The sequence below is a fragment of the Echiichthys vipera genome (genome assembly GCF_963691815.1).
Source record: "Echiichthys vipera genome assembly, chromosome: 3".
Lineage (NCBI taxonomy): Eukaryota > Metazoa > Chordata > Actinopteri > Perciformes > Trachinidae > Echiichthys > Echiichthys vipera.
In genome coordinates this window covers 22,137,765-22,160,841 of record NC_139828.1, presented here as the reverse complement: position 1 = coordinate 22,160,841, position 23,077 = coordinate 22,137,765, and the positions used below count along the sequence as shown (strand labels likewise).

The following is a 23,077-nucleotide window of genomic DNA, read 5'->3' as shown; positions in this document are numbered from 1 at the left end:
CGGAGAGAGGAGTCCTGTGTTTGGGAGAGTGTGGTTAATCTGCAGAGCGCAGGTTTGCCTTGGCTGCACTGTGGGAGAGTGTAACATAAGCTTTAACTTGCATGGCTCAAAGGTTCTGGTTTCTCTTAAGTCAGTCTGTTAAAAGTTGAGTTTTACATTCTCATACCCCCCCCCCCCCCCACACACACACACACACACACACACCCCACCCCATCCCACAGCTATGGAAACGCTCCTCAGCTGAACACTGGCCCATTTTCCCTCTTTTTAATACAAAGTCCACTGCAGCTAATTACCATGCACGGACATTTCTGTGAGAGTGTTTAACTTTATGTCTGTGTGTGAGAGCACACATGCTGGTGTCTCGGTGTGTGTGGGTGTGTTCCTTGTGGTGGAGCGGGAGTAATTGTGGGTTGTGCCTCAGGCCTCTGTTAAACCCCTAATAGGAATAGCGGACGGCTGATTAGGTGTACAAGCGGTCAGTGGGTCGTGGTACATTTCCCTGTTGCTGGCTTGAATCGCAGCCCTTTTCCAGGCACCGGTAATTATGGGATGTGAACAAAGGGGCTCCAGTTACTGTGGAAAATAAGCCTTTCTCTGTTTTCAACTAGGTTGAGTAGGTAACTTACAATGGTTTTGGAAAAGTTTTCAGACCACTGCAATTATTATTATTATTATTATTATTTTAATTTTTATTCTGCGTTATTGTTGCCATCAATGCATACATACCTCTTGATGAGAAGTTTTAAACCCAAATTTAAATTAGCAAACATGATTTACAAATGTATTCTGACACCCTGATGCAGCTCTCTGAATCAAACTGTGCCACATCTATTTTCCTCTAATAATTCTTGAGCACACACACACACACACACACACACACACACACACACACACACACACACACACACACACACACACACACACACACACACACACACACACACACACACACACACACACATTTGATATGGTCCGACAAAACAACTGAAAGTGTAACTATAACAAAAATCCTGTAGCCCTGTAATTAATGTGCCAGGTATTAGACTATAGATATTTTAGTGGTGGTCAGCTAGATGACCGTAATGACTCTGCTGCTCAAGAGAGATTGAGAGTCAAACCCAGCCTACTTTGTCACATATGCATACTTGGATTGTTTCCGAAGCTTGAAATGTGTCTGACAGATCTGCCCATTTCCATACTGAAGCCTTTAAGGTGACGTTAAGCTGGAAAAGACGAGATGCCATAAACAAGACTCAGACCAAAGGTATTTTGAAGCTGATAAAGTATAATGACAAAGCTGAAAATAAAATTCAGTCTACATTTTTTCAGAACTTTTATAAATCAGATGTATGTGGTTATTATCAAGTAATGCACAAAGGCGTCTCAAAACATCCGACTCTGTGCTCACCACATCATTCGCAACTCTTCACAGAGTTTAGATAACAAGGAAATCCCAGAGTAACTAGCTCTAACTAGTAATTAGTTCTTTAAAAGATCTTGAGTAAACCCAGTGGATCATGCGAAAGATTTCAAATTAAGCGGATAATCTGTAACAGTTCCTCACAATTCCCCATAACATCCTTTCAAAGCCAAAGAAGGTAAGAACAGGAACCTGTTGTGAAGAGGTGGTGGTGCGCTGGTTATTAATGTCCCCCAGGAGGTGGCTGCAGAACTGGTTATTAGTTTCCCCAAAAGAGCTCGAAACAAATTTTTAAAAGAGCACAGTAAGATGTGTGCTCAACCAGAACCCCATCCTTCAGAGGAAGAAAGACAAAGTATAATGTATGCATGTCTGGGGGCCTTCATTAAGGGCCCCAGACAACACTGACTGAATTAACTGTTATGCCTTTGTTTAGAAACACGATTTTCTCCTTCCTGCTCCCTGGTTTTCGTGCATTTTTAATGGTATATTACACACATTTTCATGAAGAGAAACCTTTTTAGGAACAAGACAAATACTTGCTAGTGTATTTGAAATGTGGATTGTGCAAGGCTCTCACAGAGAAATGCTCATAAATGTACTGCACAAGATAGCAGGTGCATTCATATAAGAGCTGGAACTTACAACCTCAAAACCTCTTTTATGCACTTGTTCTTTTCCACGAATTGTTACAATGCCTTTACCAATTTTTAACAGCCCTGCGTTGTATTATAGGGTATATTTTCTTATTAAAAGATGATGGGTGTGCCGTGTGGAAAGTGAGTGTTTTTTCCCCCTCCAGCCTCAGACATCCATCATTTGGCTCTGCTGTTAACAGTGATGGATTTCACACTTAGTGCAGCCTGAGCTCTGGGCATCTTTGGTATTGCTCAGCTTCATTTATTTACATGTGTATGCAATGCATGGATGTTTAGAACTGATTGAGTGTGTGTGTTTACCTGGACACTTGTCTATATAAACTATAGACGAGTAGCATCAGTTTAAGGGGTTGTGGTTTGCAGAGATAATTTCTGACTACCTGAGGACAAAGACAGCTCTGTGTGATTTGCATCAATGTGCAATTTCCTTAAGATCCATCGCGTCATTGTTGCAGAAAGAAGGCTACATTTAAAAGTTAGCTATGTACATTCAAAACTTAAAGACAGAGAAGATAGCAGAGGTTACAGGGAGAGGAAGCAGCAAAAAGAGATGCAAAGGTGATGCAAGCAGCAAAGAAAAATAAATTGAGATTGATGAAAAAATTGAAAAATAGTGAATGTAAAAAATATAAACACATTGAGTAAGCAGCAAATACGATACAAAGGAGAGGGGGAAAAAAGGAGTTGGTTAAGACCAGTTTCTATATTCACCTGTATTTATATGCCTATAGCTCACTGTAATGAGTTACAGTTAGCAGTGAGGGGAGGGGCACGGGAACAGATGAAAGGAAATGTTTGAAAGTAAATCTTTCTGACTTACAGGAATACAGTTCTATACACAGTAAAATATTGCAACGCTGGGATAAAGTGTGTGCGTGCATGTCTGCTTATGTGCTCTTATGTAAGTCACGGATGATACTGCAGTTTTCTTTACTTTGATATAATAGAGTTTTGTTTACAAGGGTTATAACATTTGATGATATAGGGTTGTTTATTTAGTAACTAAAACACATGACACAAACTGGCCACAAAGAGAACTTTATTACAAAAATGTTTAACTAACAGAAAGATTTCTTCCGCACAAGTTTTTATAATTTTAAAGAAGTACCTAAATTGATCCCCTCTTCACTGTCACACTTACACTCCAAAACACACTGAAGTAGGAAGCCAGTGTATTTGCCAGTATTCTTGTGTCACTCTGTTCCCTCTATTAATGTGCAACACCTTGCAACCACAGTTCACAAACAAACAATCTTTTTCTACTTTTAACTTTAGTTTAACAGGTTTTAATTGAACTGTTGACTAGATCAGTGGTTCAATGATGTACCCCCTTTGAAATATTACTTTATCCAATTATTCCCTGACCAGTGCAAAAACATTTTTGGTAGAAAATAATGAGCCTATATAATGAGGTCCAATACATTACTGCACTCTCATTTACTGGGTGAACAACCTTGTTACTGAATAACACTTAAATGCTACATTTTTAAATGTTAAGAATCACTAAATCCATTCATTTCTATACTTTTTTTGTTTTAGAAATTATGCATGACTGACATTTTTAACATTAAAAAGTACCTCCTGCAGTACTACAGAGTCCAAAACACTGGGCTAGATAATGTCCCATCTTGCCTGGAAAGTCAAAGCTTTTTTGTTCAGTCTTGCAGTTTACAGTATATACGGTAAATCAACATTACAGGACATACTATAAGAGATTAATTCGGGTGTCACCACTAATCTTGTTGATGTGTCTGTGTTTTCCTTTGTGCAGTTGGCCAAAAAAATCCGTGAAAAGTTTAACCGTTACCTGGACGTGGTGAACCGGAACAAACAGGTGGTGGAGGCCTCATACACCGCCCACCTCACCTCTCCGCTCACTGCCATACAGGACTGCTGCTCCATACCTGCATCTATGATGGAGTGAGTATCATTCACACACACACACGCACATGCACACGCACGCACAAACCCCCATCTCTCCCTTGTTTAAAAATGTTATGATCATCTTTGGATTACATCACATCATTTAAAGCCTTGAGCAGTACTGGCATGCTCTTAACCTTGTTTTAAAACTCTGCGCTTGTTTCAAAACTTATTCCAGGAGTTGTGCCATTTGGTGCTTTTAGTGCAGTGTACTTTGACATTAAAAAGCTTTATGACACTTGTAGCCAGTGTGTATATATATATATATATATATATATATATATATATATATATATATAGATTCTGTAGATATTCCGATTCTGTAGCAAAACTTCTAAAACTTTTGCGACACAAATGCCAGTGTTATTCATGACAAAATAACATACAATTCTATTTTAGTGCATTATCTCCATTGTGTTTCTTATAAATGTAGTCATGGGCTTTGTGTGCCCACATGACAAAAGTCTATTTTTATGAAACTGGGTGTGAGACTGAATGTGTCAGATTGAAGTCCTTTACTGAGGGTTTAAAATTGCCCCAGTCTACAGTGTAGACCCTGCTTTTCAGCCAGTCACCGACTCCAGCAGGCGAAAACACAGTTCAAAGCTGAAAGCTGCTTTCAGTTCTAATCTACAGAGCAGCAGCTGTCTCTACCCCTCATCTCCTCTCTATCTCTCTCTTTCTCTCTCCCCGTTTCAGTCTATCTCCCTTCCCTTTATCAGCCGATGTAACCGGTTATTGCTCTCTGAAGTTTTTGTGCTGCTGACTTCACAGGCTGCAAGGTCACCTATCTTTTCTTCAGTCATGCAGAGGGCGGGCTGCCTGGCTCAGGGCCACTGGCCACCTGTAGCCGAACCATGCACATACTGTTGTTCACACACAGACATGTTGTATTTATGTCCCAACATGTACGCTCTAAACCCAGTCTAAAATCCAGGATTTACAGCTTTTGGACAGTTGAAGGCAGAAATTGCTTGAGAAAAAGATGATATAAGACACCGGTAGGAGGGGAGGAATGATGCAGGGGGAGTCACTGGTGTTTTTGGGGGAGAACATACCAAACTGAAGCTGAGTCTGACAGATCCCTGAACTTCAAAGCATCTTCCTCAGGGGAGGAAAAATGCACGGAGCTCTCTCTCTCTCTCTTTCATTTTTTGGGTTTATGCAGGATTCTGAAATACTCTAAGGTGAAGTATGCAGAATAACTTTGTTCACTTCCTGAGCACTCTGCATCAGGAATCAGCTGAAGAAATGAACACCTCTTATCTTTGCTATATTCCTGAAGGTAGCCTGTCTTAAACTGATGTGAACTGTAGTCTTTGAATGCTAAAAACATATAATTCTTCTTAAAAATTTAGTAAATCCATACCAATAAATGTGGGAGTACTGATTTATGAGCTTACGGTAGATAAATCCGCATCTGTGAATATGTTTGCAGAAAAGAGGCATTAGTTTGTCTATCAGAGGAAAGAGACCAGTTACTTTCAAGTGTATAATGTCCTGCAGCTTACATGTCCTGGTCACAAATAAAAATAAAAATAAATTTAAGAAATCATAATCAAAAAATGTTTGCGTATGTTGTGTTTTTGTAAAAACCATGAATATCACCTGATATATGATTATTTGTTTTTTATAATTCAAAAAAGAATATTTATATTGGTATAGCAGCATATATCAGGCTCTAATTATTCAGTATCAGAACAATTTGAGCAGATAGTTCAAGTTCAGGCACTATACAGTTGAGTTCAACCTATTTACCTAAAAAGTTAGGGTGCAGACCATGTCGCAGGCAAAAGCATTTTGTTGCATCTACCTTATAAAGTGTTATGCTTTATAAAGACATAACAATATTTAGAAAAAGGACAAGAAAAGAAAATGGACAGAAACAAAAAAAAAATGCTTGTTCCTGGTCGAACAGGATCTATACCAGGATGGAGACAGGACTCTCTGTAGTCCACTTCAAAGTGTCCTTCATTAGTCTCAGGCATCAGCTGCTTCTGGGGGTCTCAGTCAGGTCAGCCAGTTTAGAGGGGGATCAGGTGGTTCACAGGGTGTCCATGTCTGCTAGCCGTCAAGCTAGCAGGCTATCATTTCACAGGGAGGCCACCGAGGGCAGTGCTTAACGCCCAGTGGTATGCTTTAATCATTGCTTGGTCTCGATGATAGGCTGTACCTGAAAATAGAATATGTATGTGACTTGTAGAGTTTGTGTGTGTGTATGTTTATATTTTTAACATGCACTCTCCAGGCGCTCATTTCAACAGTTCCACTGCTATACAGTTGTAAAAGCGAGAAGTGTGCTTGGGAGCATTCCAGATGGCATTTAATGGTCTCATTTCACCAGTAGTTCTAGAGGAGATAAGCTGCAAATGGACTGTGTAAGCATACGGCTATTCACATGATCCTGAAGAGTTCTTTTAAGACATAAACAAACAACCATCTCCCCAAAATGGAAGAGGAGAATGACAGAGGGAAGGTGGTGGTGTCCCTAAAAGTGGACGGGCTATTCAGACTGCCTCCAGGTATTGCAGTGTTTCACCAGCAGCATGTTAAACCTCAGTGCAAAGTTTGGTGTTTCCCCAGGACTTGGCCTAAATTTTCACCATATTCACAAACAAAACTTTGCTGTTGTTTTATCGTAATCCAAAGTATTGAAAAAATACCAATTTTGAGGTGGTGATGATGGTGTCATTGAAAAATGAAAGCACCATAGTTATTTACTGAGATAAAACATGAACGTTTGTTGCAAATTTCATGGTATTCCATTCAGTATACTTTTGTGAGTTGACAGAAATGTGACTTATTGTGCTACATGGGCGTATGATATCGACTCGTATGGATCACAGGAATTGAGATGGATTTAAATTGTAGGGTGGTAGACTTTGTGATAACAGCAAATATCATATCCTTGTCCAAAGAATCAATATAATATTGTATTGTAATAAAACTCAAAATACCCATCACAAAACAAATATAGGTAATATTTAATGTATCAACTGCAGGGTTCTCAAGAAAAACTTTTATACGCATATTGGTTTACTTTGCACACCTGCTTTTGCCTCATCCCAACATGACAAAGTCACAGCCATTATTTGGATGGGTCTGAATTGCTGAACAGAATATCAAATACCTATCATATCATATGAGGTATGATATTGCAGAATTTCCAATACCCTCACTCATAAATTAGACCTAAAGATTAAAGACACCATAGGGCCAATACAGAGCTCCTGTTTCTCAAGAGGAATTCTCACCATCTGAGCTATTGGCAGATTTACAGTCCAGATCAAGAGTGTATGTGGCACCAGTGAGCATCAGTCCCAGCTACAGATCAAGCTGATCTTCTGGCTGCTCAGTCAGCACGATGGTGATCCCTCTGTTTGCACATCAGAGAAGGAGATGGCAATATACCAGGCAGGTTGGGTGTGGGTTTGTTTAAGTGTTCTTAACAGGTGTGCATATTTTTTTCTCTGTGTCCACATGCCTTTGTTAATGTCAACATCTTCTTCTTTCCTTCTCTTCTTTGTTCCTCTGTCCTTGCCTCCCTTAAAGTTGTTTTCCCTTCTTGAAATACTCCCTTCCTCTTCATCTTCCTTCCAATCCTTCCCTTTCCTCCATTGATATTCAAGGACAGATTAAAAAGCGAAGAGGTCCTTGGGTCTCCACTGTCTGGCCTGTTGCCATTACTTTGACCACTCATTCAGAGTTATGTCTAAATGATCACAGTCATTATATTGCTCATAATTTGAGTGTTTTTGAAAATTTAATACAACAAGGAGCTCATTCTCCACTCTGTGATTCCCCAGAGCAGCCAGTTTTTTGCATTGTGGTACATTTATGATGCTTAAAGGCATCTGAGTACAAGGATCACCCTCAGGTCAGCCAGGGCTGAGGGACCCACTGTCAGAAGCCTTGTGAGGCCAGTCTGTAATCCATCCTTTAGGATACCCCCACTCCAAGCCTAAATGATCCTCCCTTACTCTCCCTAGCAGGTTGGTTAATGGACAGCACAGCAGTGTGAGGGTCTAAATGAAAGAGGGAATAGAGCGGATGGCAAACATGACATAACAGGTTCAGCTTGTCATAAGCAATTGCTGGGTGATGTTTTGCAGCAGTTATTTAACTACATAGCAACAAGCATTCTTTCAATGACTTTATCTCAGCAACTATTGTGGCATTTCTTGACGCAGTACTTTCCCACGGTCATGTCTTTTGTTATTGAGTTAGAGATAGATTCATGTATTACTACAGTCTAAAATTCAGCACTGTATGTTACATACTGTATTCATTTAAGGCTCTAATCGCTGGCCCTAACCTGGAGTGAGCTGAAGTGGGTGAGAATTAGAAAAGCTTAAGACTGAGCTTAGCTTACCAGATAGTAGGCGGTTGATAACTTAGCCACGTAGCTTTTTCCACTGATAGGGCCCCGCATCACTGGTCTAGGCTCTTGTGAGCGGCGGGCTCTCTCTGTTGTATTACTTCAGTTCAGTTTAGGTTGTTGTTGATGGATTCTCAAAAACAATAGTGCAGGTGGCCATGGGCTGATTTGTTGTGAAGCTGTGTGTGTTCTCACTAGCGTCTTTACAAACTAGTGCCTCGTCTTGTCTGCACTTCTGCCTTTTGCGCTGACAGTGCTGCCGCTGCATTCTGACAGTGACGTCTTTTACAGCACCCAGCATAACCACCCCGACAACGATCTCTCAACCTGAAAACAGCCAACAAGTCAAATAAAGTATAGAATGGAAAGAGACGGACGACAAAAACTCCTTACAAGTAGCTTTACAATTAAACATTTAAGACATTTTTGAAGCCTAAAAAGTCTTTCTGATTGCATGATTTTAAAAGGTGTTGCTAATATTTTGTCCACCCCTGTTTACACACATGAGGTATACCAGAATAATAGAAAGATCAGATATTTTCTTACCTTCCTGTGAAAGTAGCTGCAGGACTCCAAACAGGATTCCAAAATCCACTCTATGTATTGCTATCACAATGAAATCTGTTTGGACAGATTTCTTTAAGCACTCTCCAAGTCTTCACTGCTGCTATTCACTGAGAGATTGCAAACACATTAGGAAGGGTATTACTCTTGACGCTGGAGCTCACACAACGGAAAGCCTCTTCAAGGTAATTGTACTCACTGGGCTTTTCAAATGGCATCTGATTGCCTCCTTTATGGATATACATGCTTCCTTCAGCAGGGTACATCTTAATATAATGGAGTCTATAAACAGTGGATGGCTAGTAACTGCTGAACGTGGCAGGTGCTGCCTTATTTAGAGGTGCCTCTCGGTTTCACTTTGTGCTAAACAACATTAGGCTCCATGTCTTTGCTCTTCACAACAGATGCATTATACTGTATATACGCTCTATTTCAGTTTCATTCTGGGTTGAAAGTAAATTCAGTTTTGTCTCAGTCAAAAAATGTAAAGAAACATCAACAAATTGCAGGTCCATTACTGGGGCTGTCTATCTGTTGAATTGTCCTCAGGATCATTTCTAATTGGTGCATAGAGAACAGCCCCTTTTGGGAGGTATGGTAATTAAGCAAGCATTCATACAATACATTATTAATATGCATATTCAGTGGAATAATTAATTAAATCACCATGCATTCAGCTTGGAACATTGATGGATAAGGATTTATATTCTTTATATTCTGTAAATCAAATCAAGCTTCTGTTGTTTGTGCATGTGTCTGGTGAGTCCAGCCTGTTTGCAAAACAGATTTTTTTCTTGCCCTCATTAAAATGTTTGATCAGAATCTCTCTCTCTCTCTCTCTCTCTCTCTCTCTCTCTCTCTCTCTCTCTCTCTCTCTCTCTCTCTCTCTCTCTCTCTCTCTCTCTCTCTCTCTCTCTCTCTCTCTCTCTCTCTCTCTCTCTCTCTCTCTCTCTCTCTCTCTCTATGTGTTTTTGATGTGGAATTCATTAGCGGCTGCAAATGTATTTTTTATCTGGCACACATTTGTGCCGAGTGTCCTGCCCACTGCTTCTATGCAAAGTGAGTTGAAGGAGAATAGTAATGACTTTGGCCTTACGGGACTCTAAATGAGTGAAGTTCAAATGCAGCCTGTACATCAGAGCACCTGTCAATCAAACCGGGCCAGGGCCAAGTCTGCAAAGAGTGTGTAGCGTGCGCCCGTGTGTGTGTGTGCGTGTGTGTTTACATGTGCACATGTGTGTCCGTATGTTGCCAAGCCAGAAGAGAGAGAGAGGGGGGAGGGGTTTAGTTGGAGGGATGGAAGGATCAAAGCACCCAGCCTTGGTGCAGTGCAGAACAGGCTGCTCCTCTGCATACCTCCCCCCTTTGTCAGCTCTTAACTCCAGAGACAACAAGCACACACAAAATAGATTTTAAAACGAACACTGCTCATGCTGTTGCTTACCACTAAAACAAAGTTTTTAGAAAAGCCACATGTTGAAGATGTGCTGATGGAAACAAGTGTCCCATTTTTTGACACCCTCTTAAACATTCAAACCTATGAGTTTGGTTAGTAAATCGGTTGGTGCTGAGAGAAAAGAGAGCTGCTCCACCAACAAATGAGTCGGACACGTCGTGGCGGCGACAGGCAAGATTTCGGCTGATGCCTGCCGCCTCTTTTGCTCCCACATGGACTGTTTACCAGCAAGTGAACAAAACCCACCCAGGGAGTTAGTTAATATTACTCGGACTACAAACAGAAATCAGAATGCTTCTGATACTGTAGCAAAATCTTGTCCTGTTGCCTACAGATTCTGCAATCATGTGCAGATACTTTCTTATAGATATTGATATCCAGCAGATCTGATAGCTTTGATGCCTTGTAGTAAAATTATTTCCAAGGATTTGGAAAAAATGTTTTTTGTAATTTCATCCAGGTCGTGCATAATGTAAGAATTGGGTCACTTGTATTTCTTGTGCATGTTGATTCACCCAATTCTTTTACACAATCTTTTGGGTCACAGATCCAAGTGAGTTGGAATAGTAAGTGCCTTATCATTAACATTGTGTTTATCCAGAGAACAACCAGAGATAATGTGATTATATTCAATATGCACATCGATTATAAAGAGGTACTAATATCCACCATCCAAAAAAATGACTCATGGGGAATGATGGGTAAAAAATTAAAAAAATGACAGAGATTGATAATTTAAGTTTGAGGTTCTGTTACAGATGAGTTGAATCACCAAATTACACGGGCAGTCGTTCCTACAATCACATTCAGATGTATTCAGGGAACTGGGTATTCCAGCTTTTCTTGGGAGAAAATCAGAATCCAAGTTATTTTCCATGGAAAATATTATTCACCAGCCGATTACTCCTACTTTAAAATGAGGTCTGGGCAACAGATGATATAGCCAGATGATATAGCCAGTTCAGATGAAACAAGCGAGGGCTATTAGTTTCAACAGATGTTTCTTGCCATTGGATTCACATAGACGTATTTACCATTTAGCAGTCAATAGCTTTTTTTCCCCTCCAAGTTCAAACATTAACATCAGAGCAGAGGTATTTTCAAACCTGTGAGTTTGGTTTTATTGGAAATAAAGCGGTGGAGTCGTAAATCTGTTGGTGCTGAGAGAAAAGAGAGCTGCTCCACCAACAAATGAGTCGGACACACTATAAATTTCTCAAATGTTGCCTATTTGTGTGTCCGTATAGGTTTGATGGAAACTTCAATACCAACGTTTCCAAGACCATCTGCTGTGACAGACTTTCCCCTAACGTCAACAGCCGAGCTTTCAACCCTGGACGGGACCTCAACTCAGGTTTGTCACACACACACATACACACACACCAGATGAAGGGAATTTGCTCACTTACAAACTGACTTGAAGAAGAATAGAAGAATTACTTTATTTTTATCCCACACGGGGAAATTCAATTTTCACTCTTATTATCATACATGTTACACACACAGGCCCGAAATACACACATGCACAACCAGGACCTATACATGCAATTGAGGAGAGATGTTAGAGCGAGGGGGCTGCCAGTGACCAGCGCCCCGAGCAGTTGGGGGTTTGGTGCCTTGCTCAACAGCACCTCGGCAGTGCCCAGGAGATGAACTGGCATCTCTCCAGCCACCAGTCCACGCTCCATATATGGTCCACACAGGGACTTGAACCAGCGACCCTACGGTTCCCAGCCAAGTCACCTATGGACTGAGCTACTGCCGACTTGGTTTGACAAATGAAACATGGACCCACAAAGCTTAAACCATTTAAACTCAAGAATCAATTCTTCTTTTTCTTTTTTTTACTGTGAGCCGCACGCCAAATGTTGAATAATTTAAAAGCTGTTGCCATGGCAACTGGTTTTTAATTAAGAAGTTGTATTATCGTCTCTATTTCTATTATCTTCAGAAATGTTCCAAGGGTAGGACATTGATCTGAGGTGGAAATAATTTGCTGTGCATGTTTAAAGAGATGTTTTATTATCTCTCCGGTGCTCCCCTCAGTCACATTGTCCTCCCCTTTTCTCTTGTTCTGCTCATTCAGTTTGATTTTTAAATGATTTATAGCCTGAGATCAGATACACTTTGTATGACTTCGAACTTTGTCTGCAATAGTATTCAGGAAGTGTATGTTTTTACCATCTTGTTTATTGAGGGCTTTGTCAGTTCTCTATTTCTGTTCTCACTTTACCTCAAATGGAAATTGCATCAGTTGTTGCAAAAATGAGGTGTTTTCATGTCATTGCAGTACATACATGTTACCTCAACATCGCCCTCACAAGTCAAAACAGTTTGATGGTGTTCTCACTGCTCCCACAACACGTTAAATGAGGCTCCAGATTGCATAAGCACATTGCCTTGTATTGCCTTGTAAAACCCACGTGTCTGCACCACATATGTCGGTCTGCATTTGATTAGGAAGAAAATGGACCAAATTGACTAAAAACCAGGCAAATGCCAACTTTCCCCTGCTGTTTTTTCTGTTCTGATGCCATTGCTTGGTTAGCGGTGTGTTCCCACTGCTTCTAGAAAATAAAATCAAACTGTATTACATGCCTTCGTGACACATACGGGTGGAATTTCCTGGAATACTGAACTCATTTTCCCAGTGTCTCTTAAACTTCCAGTTTGACAGTTCCCTCCAGGAATTTGTGATTGTATAATTGCAAAAATTAAAGCAAGTTATAATGATCCCTGTAAGATTGGCATGAAAGGTCTTTCCAAATCCCCCAAATGTTCCTGCAAAAGTGTTTAAATTGGAAGAATGTTGTTCATCTCTTTTTTGCTTAAAAATAACCATTTCATAACTGCTTTAACCATCCAAAGTCAAATTAAAGTCCAGTTTCAAAGTCCATTTACACCTTTCTCCTCTTAACCGTTGATAGCGCTATATAGTAAGAAGCACCAAGGTTGCCTTGTAGACTGTATTCAGGGCGAAAAACTAATGTAAGTAGAGAAGAAAGTATTAATACTTAATTAATTATTTTTATGGTCCATAATTTGATAGGATATTAGCTGTGGCTATACCACTGCTGTACTATTATGTTTTTTTTTTAAATAACAAAGGCACTTCAACAAAAACATTTATTTTGTGAAAAAAGCAGTGAGCAAAATTAGAGAACAGTGACCACTGTGTCAGAAGAGAAGATTTAAACAATGTTTTCTTCTATAGGATTCAAAAATGAATAGGAAGTGTAGAGGCCACAGCTTTGAATGACTTCACATCTGCGCCCACAGGACATCACTAGTTTCTTACACTGGTTTGATCTTGGTCCCTTCTTCTTCACTCTCTTCCACAGTTCAGTAACTGTAGTGGGTTTCTTAGCCATTGCTTTGTTGCCAAGGACTTTCTAGAGATTCTCTTTGGGGTTTAAATCTGGACTCTGGGCTGTCTGTTTCATTGTTTCAATATTCTTAGCTTCAAGGAACCTGTTTTACAGTTTGACAGGGGGCATTGACTTGCTTGGAATTCGCAGGCTGATAGGGAGACAATTGCAGTGAAGGGTATTGCATGTTGCCGAAGGAGGTTCACATAAACATTTGCATTCACCCTGTCATGTAGCTGTACAAGAGGCCCAACTCTTCCTGCTGTCTTTTCCCTCACTACACATTTTTTGTCTCCCGACACTGGACACTTATTTGAAGCTTCTGAACCATTTGCCCCTCCATTTAGTCCTGGATTTTGCACTTGCATTTTTACAGGAAACCTCTAACATCATTTGTTCTTCTTATGAAAGGGCCACACATCTCGCCTGAGCGCCTGTTGCTTTTCATTTTGCTGCTCATTTCAAGGTCTCTTCGATTTTTACCACAACATGAGTGGTTTGCAGCAAAAAGACACAGTGAAATTGTCTTTTGACAGTCATATTGACATCATAACAGCATTTTCACTACAAATTTCAATGCTTATATAGAATCTCACTTACATGAAAAAATATAGCTATTTATGTTTAACTGAACCCTTTGTGTTTAATTTCTGTGGACAGAATCTCAACCTTCTCTGTCTAAAAAAAATATAACAGAACTTTTTAATGAAATTAAATGAAACGTTCTATTATTTATAGCCATTATCATAAGTAAGACCCGATGTAGAAAGGTAGGCACTGCAACAGCAACAACGCTGTGTGCGTGCACACCGCCTGCGTGCGTGCACACCGCCTGCGTGCGTGCACACCGCCTGCGTGCGTGCACACCGCCTGCGTGCGTGCACACCCCCTGCCTGCTCCTCTCCCTGCAAACCATTCATAATGACTGCCATTCATAACACATCACCATCGGCTGGGTGTTATTTTCCAGTCACGGCGAGTTCAAGTTACCCCTCTCCTCTCCCTGTCCCTCACACTCAGCCCTCCTTGACCTCCACGTTCCCAGCATATTCATTCTCTTCCATTTGTCTGAACCTTAGTCTAAACAAGCAGCTACAGAGGGGAAGGAGGGAGGGAGCGGGTGCCAGAGGGAGGGATAATTTAGAGGGAGAGAATGATGAAAGGAGGGTGAGAGCTGATTGAAATGGAGTAATTGTATCAAGACTGTATTGTTTCCATCTTCTCCTCTCCTCTACCAATTTTACTGTTTCTTGGGAGGAGGAAGGGGGAGATAGGAGAGAGAGCGAGAGAGAGGGGTAGTGGATATTGGAGGCATCAGTAGTGATACCAGCAACTGGGAGTTAAAAGACTAGTAGATGCGAGATGACTAGGAGTGATGTGTGATTAGAGGTCTAGTTTGATTCATCTGCTTTCTTCCTTCCATGTTTCCCTTTTTTCAGCCTTTAACTCCCACTTCAGGTTGGAGAACCACTAAACACATTGTCACATTGACTTGCATTAACTATGCCAAGTTGTTTGGTTATGTGTGTGACCTTAAGCCAAATCTTGTTTTGTCCAATTAGTCAACTTGAACTAACTTGAACTAATTACAGCATACCACTCATGTTAGAAATGGTGCGGGGCATATTTTCACTTTGTGTTATGAGAGTGAAAAATGTAACACTACACGCTGAATGCAGGTGCTGGCTTGTTTATAAGGCGCACTATATGGAATGGCTCTATGGATGGCAAGGTTAAATGGTCAGTCCACCACTTTGGTCGGGACTAAAACAACAACAACTATTTAATAGATTGCCGTGAAATGTTGTACATTCATTTATAGTCCCTAGAGGCTATCCCCCTATAGGTGATCCCTTGACTTTCAATCTAGCGCCATCATCTAGCGCAATTTTTCCCTTTTCTCTCGAAATATCGCCACATCTACTGGACAGACTGCCACAAAATGTGGTACACGCATCTATGGTTCCGAGGCGATATATCCTACTGGCTTTTTTAGGGACTTTTTTTCTGGTGGCATTGAGTGAAATATCTGTATAACTATTGGATGGGTTGCCATGATATTCATGTTCCCCTCAGGATGAAATGTGAACGAATGAAAGAAAGAAAGAGAGAGAGCTACCAGATACATGATACACTTTGGTGGCACTTTGAGTAAATTCTTTCAATGTTTTTGCAGTAACTGGATAATTCTCTACTAGTGTGTGCTACTCAAAGCTGTACATAAGGTGTGTTTATGTATGGAAGCAGATGCAGATCTATCAAAGCAGGTCATTAAAAACAGCCAGTGGTATTAAGGTTGTAGGAAATGGGTGTCATTTGGGTCCTGTTTCTGGGCTTGTCCATCTGTTTCTTGGGGGGATCTAAACATTGGTTGCAGAGTGGAGCACTGTAGCCCGACAGATGTTTATGGAGCCCTTCTTCCACTATCAACACAACTGAGTGTTTCCTGTTTATATGAGTCTTAGGGATGGATGGAGTGGCTGGGCAGGAATGATGTATGATGGGCGACCGTAGTGAGCAAGAACCTGCTGTGTCTCAAAAAAATAATTATTTTGCCAAGTACATGTAGCCAGAGGTGTGTTTTGTTGCCGTTTATAATGTTTGGCAGTTGGTAGGTTTCACAGTTTTTCTGTAATTTACCTATTTGTGTGTATATTTAATTTGTTTTGGATTTTTAGTGTGAGTTGAATATTTGACACACGATTTTCCACTCCGCCCATAGAAAATAATAGGTCTTTGGCTCGTAATATTGCTGGGAAGTTGGAAAAGGTGAAACAGGTTCTTGTTAGCAGATGATTAATTCAATGTGATCACAAGCCAAGAATTACATTTTTAGAATATTTAGACAAAGCTGTTATGCATGTCTGGCAAAGGCCGTAGACTTGATTAACAAGATATTTGAAATCCTACCCGTCTGTGGAAACCTCCACCCGAATAATAACAAATAGTCAGCTAAATGGCAAAATAGTTGCTGAATTGGTACAGCTGCTAATAACCTGCAGAAACCACAATGAATATTTATTAGTAGTAAGAAATTAAACGTTGTAATACCTGACTAAAGCAAACCCAACTTTCCCTTTTGAAAATATCATACTGGACTGAAATATTCCAGATTAATTCCGAGCCACAAAGGAAGTACTAGTCTTGTGTGGATATTAGGATTCAAGCAAAGACATAAAACCAAAATGTAAATCAAATTGCAATTTGTTTTTATAGCCCTATAATCTAGAGTTTCTCAGATGTGCTAGATTGTTAATCTATTCGTGGAATTGTGAGGATTTGCCATGGTAGGTCTGCATTTTTAAGAAATAAAATGGTTTAACAGCTGCATTGTAGTTTCATGTTATTTGATTAAAAACTCTGATGGGCCCGCTCTGTTATTTCCCTCTCTGTCTCTGTTTTCGACTGTAAAGGGCCCAACGTTTCTATTTGCCCCCCCATCACTTTGTGAAAGGCCGTTTTGTGTTGCAGTGAGCGGAAAGGAAGTTGCTGGCTTTGTGATGCAATCTCTGTGAAGATACTGTTGACTCTGTGACCCAGTAAAGAAAAGCTGTGTGTGTTGAGCAAATACTCAGGCTCAGTGTCTCTGCAGAGGTTGAAGTTAAGGCTGTTATTTCAGCTCACCCCGCAGTCACAATTATGACACACACGGAGCTCTGGTACACAATTGAAAGAAATGTACTGTATACTTCCACAGTTCAGACTTATTTTTCTTCACAAAACTAATTTATTCTATGAAAGGTGTGAATTGGGAAATGCATTTACATGTGTTAACTTTAAGTCCAGTCAGAAAGGAGTTCACAGGTACGCCTGAATTGGCAGCTTTGCATAGACCTGAATTAGGTGTGAAAAGGCCAATAACAGAAGACAATGCAGAGGTGTTTATCAGGAAGGAAGTAGACACGTTACTGATATTTGTGTGTTCTTAAAATTGCAAGCAGTTGGGATTCCTGTCCGACTTGATCCCTACTTGCTCTGGCTGCATGCAAACGTTTGCAACGATAACCTCACATTGCAGTGGCTGCAAAACTCCGGGGCATGGTGGCAAATGCCTGGCTCCCCGCTGCTCTAAGAGCTTAAGGGTTTAGATATTGGATCAACAACATGATGGTCTGTTTCTAGCTAGCTTAGTGCTAATGTATGTACAGTACAGAATGTCGCCGGTTTGGGGCGAATAAACAGTGATTCCTGTGGTAAAATCTGCCTCGTTTTCTGTCTCAATACACTGCAATCATTTAATTTAATACTGGGATTTTAACTAAAGATGTCCAAAATGATAGTAATTCACACATAATGTGTAATATAGTATTTACCAATGTATTAAGTTGTTTTTTTATCAAAACATACAGAAACTCTCAAAAGTACTGAATACCTTACTTACCATATGTTTACCTTGTCTTTCCCACTTTGGTTATTCTTCAATCTACCTCCTCTGCATTTCCCTCACTCTTACCGCTTCATGTCTCTTTTTTTTAACATGCTTGCTGTTCCATCTCTCTCTCTCTGCACAGTGTTGGCAGACAACCTAAAGTCCAACCCAGGGATAAAGTGGCAGTACTTCAGCTCAGAGGAGGGCATCTTCACAGTCTTCCCTGCCCACAAGTTCCAGTGCAAGGGAAGTTACGAACACCGCAGCAGGTATAGACCCTTTCTCTCATCAATATCTTTATTAGTCTTTTCCAGACATTTCAAACAGAAAGAACAAAATCTAAAAGGAAGAAAGGAAAATAATAAATGAATATATACAGGACCAAAATGTTTTACCTTACCTTCAATAATGTAAGTAATCTTTTCCAGAGGTAGAGTTATGGAAGTTCTTTAATCCAAATAATCAACTTTGGTTTACTGAACTTCTTCCAAGACCATGAGATAGCTCTTTTTTACAAGTATTAAACAAAGATTTAAAGCAACAATATCTTTCTTAGTTGTGGGATGTTAATCGGGGCGTAGACTTACAAAGTAAAACTTTGGGCCCAGTGTTACAATAAAGTCCAGAGCTGGTTTGGTTTCCCTCCAGAACCCTTTGACTGTTCTTAATGGAAAAGATGTTTGTGAGAGTTTGATAGACAGATGGTTCATCCATTTCACCTGCCATGTATATTTGGAAAGCAACATCCCTTTCCCAATCAGTTTCCAGTGACGCCTTCTCTGATGGTTCTGTGTAACAAATAATCTGAGGAGTCGGGTTACAAAACCAGAACACACTGGCTGAGGTCAAAACTACATCGACTTGTTCTAATCCACCTCCCCTCCGCTCCCCCTCTTCCCCACCCCTCCTCTGTCAGTTGCTGTGGGGTGGCCCAGAGGGCATGTTGATGGCACGCCACCTTCACACACCCTGACCACACATGCCCTTGGCAGGAATGTGGCTCTGTAGCACTAAAGCTTGTTGGAATTTTACACCTCTGTTGTGTGTGTGTTGTGGCCGCGGCGGAAAGACGTCTCTTTCTCTCTCGTCTTTTCTTCCAGTATTCTTTTGTCTCTCTCTTGCTTTCTGGTGCATTTTTGCATTGGCCCTTACTTTTTTTTAATCATGTTTTTTGGGATCCCCCCGGCTGTTCAAGTCATTGAGCTGGCATACAGCCATGAGAGAAATTACGTTACTTGGCTTGCTTTAAGTGTGAATGAGGCTTTGTGAGTACATCACTCCCCTTCCCCACCCTTGTCGTCTAGTGTCTCCTTGTCCATCGGACCACACACACACACACACAAAGGCACTGACCCCCTACTCTCTCTACCCACCAAGTTGATGATATACATACATTAACACATACACCAAATATATTTAGAAAATATACCACAAAATAATACTTCGACTTCCATACAAAAAGCAGGTTGACTGTGAGGACATGGTCTTTTTTTGTGGGGATTTCCATACTTAAGCAGTATAGTTTAGTTTGTTTGTGTCATTATGATCCTACAAGGCCTGAAAAGCTACTGGGAAGTAACCTTTGAAACTTAAAGTTTCCCATGTAGTTAAAGATACAACAGCGTGAAATGAAGAAAATGTTGAACGTTCACCAAGAACAACAGTAAAGGAAAGGGGATCTCTTGTGAAGACTGTAGGTAACTGGCCAAGAAAAGAAAACTCTGACATGACGAAGGGCTGAGAGAGACAGACGTCATGTTTAGGCAGCCGATTTTTGAGGCCGTCTGAGAGTCACGTTGCTGTGTGCAGTAAACACTTAAACATTATCACTGTACAAATGCTTTTACAGTTTGTTGTCGTGTATGTTACTATGAAGTTAATGTCTGTGCGTGTCCTCAGGCCTGTGTATGTGTCCGCGGTGCGCCCCCAGTCTAAACACATTGTGGTGATGGTGGACCACGGAGCGTCTGTGACTGACACCCAACTTCAGATTGCCAGGGACTCGGCACTGGTCATCCTCAACGCCATTGACGAACATGACAAGGTTAGTAAAGAGGGAATAGACCTTATCTCTTCCAACAGAGCACCAAGTGCTTAGATGCTGATGTAAATCAAAAATCGACTTTTCAGTTTTGCTTCAACAAAGATATTTTTCAATCTAATCTCATTTTCACTCCTCTCCAGATTTCCATTTTGTCAGTGGCAGAGACGGTCCGCTCCTGTTCTCTGGACCAGTGCTATAAGAGTCTGCTCTCTCCGGCCACCAGCGAGACCAAGAGGAAGATGAGCACCTTCATCTCCAACATCAAGGCGTCCGATGGAGCCACACAGCACGCGGCGGGCTTCCAGAAGGCCTTCCAGCTGCTCAGAAACACCAGCAGTCTCTGCAAACAGAGTAAGAAACTGTGGAATCGAGATCAGTTCCAGCTCTTGCTCTTGTGTAGTTTATTTGCAGGGTTATTTTTTATTTTTTTTACAACATAATTAACCCTCTTGTCATCTTGCTTTAACTGGCACGTCTTCTATCAGCCACAGACATGGTGATCGTCTACCTGTCGTCTGGAATTACCACGCGAGAGTCGTCGGAGCAGGAGAAGAGAGCGACGCTGAGTGTGGTCAGAGAGGAGAACAGACACCTCAACAACTCAGTCATGATCCTCACCTACGCTCTCATGAACGGTAGGTCGTATTTATTACTCTTTTTTTTTTTTTGACAGTGATTTCATCTGGATTTTATGGACCCGCCGCAATAAAAATGGTTGTTTTTCTCCTGCAAGCTACTATTGCAGCAAAGTGATCTGACAGATAAAAATGAACACAAAATGCAAATGACCTGCTGAGTTCCCTCAACAATAGTTGTGCTGCAAATAGATTTTTTTCTAAACACCATTATCACAGAGATTTCACAGATTTTTAAAATCAAATTTTCATATTTTTATATATAAAAAGACCCCAAAACAATAACAAAAAAATAGCATCCATAGGGACCTTACTTGTACTTGAACTAAGGATGGGACCAGCATTTTAAATAAACTAAAAATAAACTAAACAAAGTGGCCTATAACTTTCTCACATATTACAATTTTTGTTTATTTCAGTGTTTGGCCCTGTATTAGTCACACATTCTCCACATCCATTTAGATTTAATTATATTTAAATTTTGTTTTGTACTTATCCAGAGCTTTGTTCTTTTTTTTGGCTCTACTGGGAGCTGTTTCTGTTGGTTAGATACCCTTTCTCTCTATGTTCTTGGGTACAATGTGTTCAAGAGAAGACCGAAGGTTAGAGAGGTGCTCAGAAACCTCAAAGGCTTTTTTTTCTACATGTGTGTGTTGGTCCTGTGTGTATGCTTCCTTTTCCTCTTTTATTGTCCTTGTCCATCCATATGCCTCCTCTAATTCCCACCTCCCTCTATAACACACACACACACACACACATACACGCACGCAAACACACACACACACACACACACTCGCGTACGCACGCGCGCGCACTCACCTCTGCTGTTCATGCATTAGTCCACCATTAATACAAATGATTTTTGCATCTGAGAATGGAAATGAGCTACATCTAAGAGAGGAGTGTGAGACTTCAAAGGGTGTGCGGCTCACTCTGTGTGTGACTGACAGAGGACCTTGGCTGTTTAAAAAGCTCCATGATGAAAAGGATGCAGAAATCTATCGTCCTCTGAGTTTATTAGCATTGCATATCCAAAAAAACATTTGTTTTGTTGCTGACACTGTTGCACAAAGCTGAAAGGCCTGCTGTGGGTGTGTGTGTCTTATTCCCTGCCTCCCCTGCCAAATATGAAGTGCTGAAGAGGAGATCAGCAGTCCCTTGGCATTATAAAGCGCACTATCTGTGTTGATGAGATACCCAACTCCTTCACCAAAATGGTGCATGGTAGCCTGAATAACCTGCTGAATAACCTGTCAGCGAGAGTCTGCTTTCTAGCCTACATGTCGATCATTACCTGCATATTACTCAATGTATTTTGCATTTTTTCATTAATCAAATAAGGTCTGAAAATTTTAGCGGGAATTTTTCCACATTTTATGACATTTTACAGAGCACAAATTCTTCAAGTGGTTTTAAAGGACAAACAGATGATTAAAGATATTCAGTTTAAAGAAGGTCCTCACCTTTGAGAGGCTCAAACAACAAATGTTTGGCATTTTCCGGTTTGATAAATGACTAAAACAATCAGGTTATCTTTAATTTATTGGCTGAAAGTTGAGATTTTGTAGATTTGTTCTGATTATAAGTTCCTCTGAAGAAACTCTCAAACTGCTGTTTTTGTTTTTATTCACCTTAGCTAAGTAGTGGCCCCGTTAAAGGATGTAAAAAAAAACCCACATCATCACATGTTGTAAGGTGAGATGAGGGAAGATGGCACACAGACAGGCCGGGCAAGATTCAACTTAATCACCACATTCAGGGTTTTTTTGGAAAATCATTTTTGTTTCATTGTGAATTGCTGAACCACAATGAAGGTTTCAAAATACTTGAAAAAATGCCTTTGCATATGTTCTTATGATCTTTAGACCTCAAAGATACATACCCTTTATTTACTTTGTTTACTTTAAAACAAACAACTTTTTTTAATATGTGGATTTTCCTAAAAAATCATAAAAAAAGGATCATTATACCTGTCCTAGAAAGAAGAGTGGGAATGTATAATGTGAACAGAACCGTCAGCAAACTTTCTCCTTTGTTTTGGTTTGACATTGCCACCCATGACGACATTGCCTCCCGTCAGTCGCCCAGCGCGATGAACAGCAGAGCCCTGGCATTAAAAAGGGATTCTGCTGTAATCCAGTCAATGATTGGATACTGGCTGTCATTATGCGCTCTATCCTTCCTAATAGGTTGCGGGATGCCAAATGATCCAGGTGACAGCTGAAAGGACTGGCCATAGTTATCCATTATCCTCTAAA

The 23,077-nt window shown here is 40.5% G+C and overlaps 1 protein-coding gene across 1 annotated transcript in view; it reads left to right on the top strand.

Annotated features, from left to right (window-relative positions):
* Positions 1–23,077, top strand: part of cachd1 (cache domain containing 1) — a 72,753-nt gene that overhangs the window by 23,190 nt on the left and 26,486 nt on the right. Inside the window, exons 3-8 of the mRNA XM_083940723.1 lie at positions 3,854–4,002; positions 11,651–11,757; positions 18,283–18,409; positions 20,040–20,184; positions 20,325–20,535; positions 20,670–20,819. Coding sequence (XP_083796849.1) covers positions 3,854–4,002; positions 11,651–11,757; positions 18,283–18,409; positions 20,040–20,184; positions 20,325–20,535; positions 20,670–20,819 — 889 coding nt within the window. The remainder of the gene's footprint in view (positions 1–3,853; positions 4,003–11,650; positions 11,758–18,282; positions 18,410–20,039; positions 20,185–20,324; positions 20,536–20,669; positions 20,820–23,077) is intronic.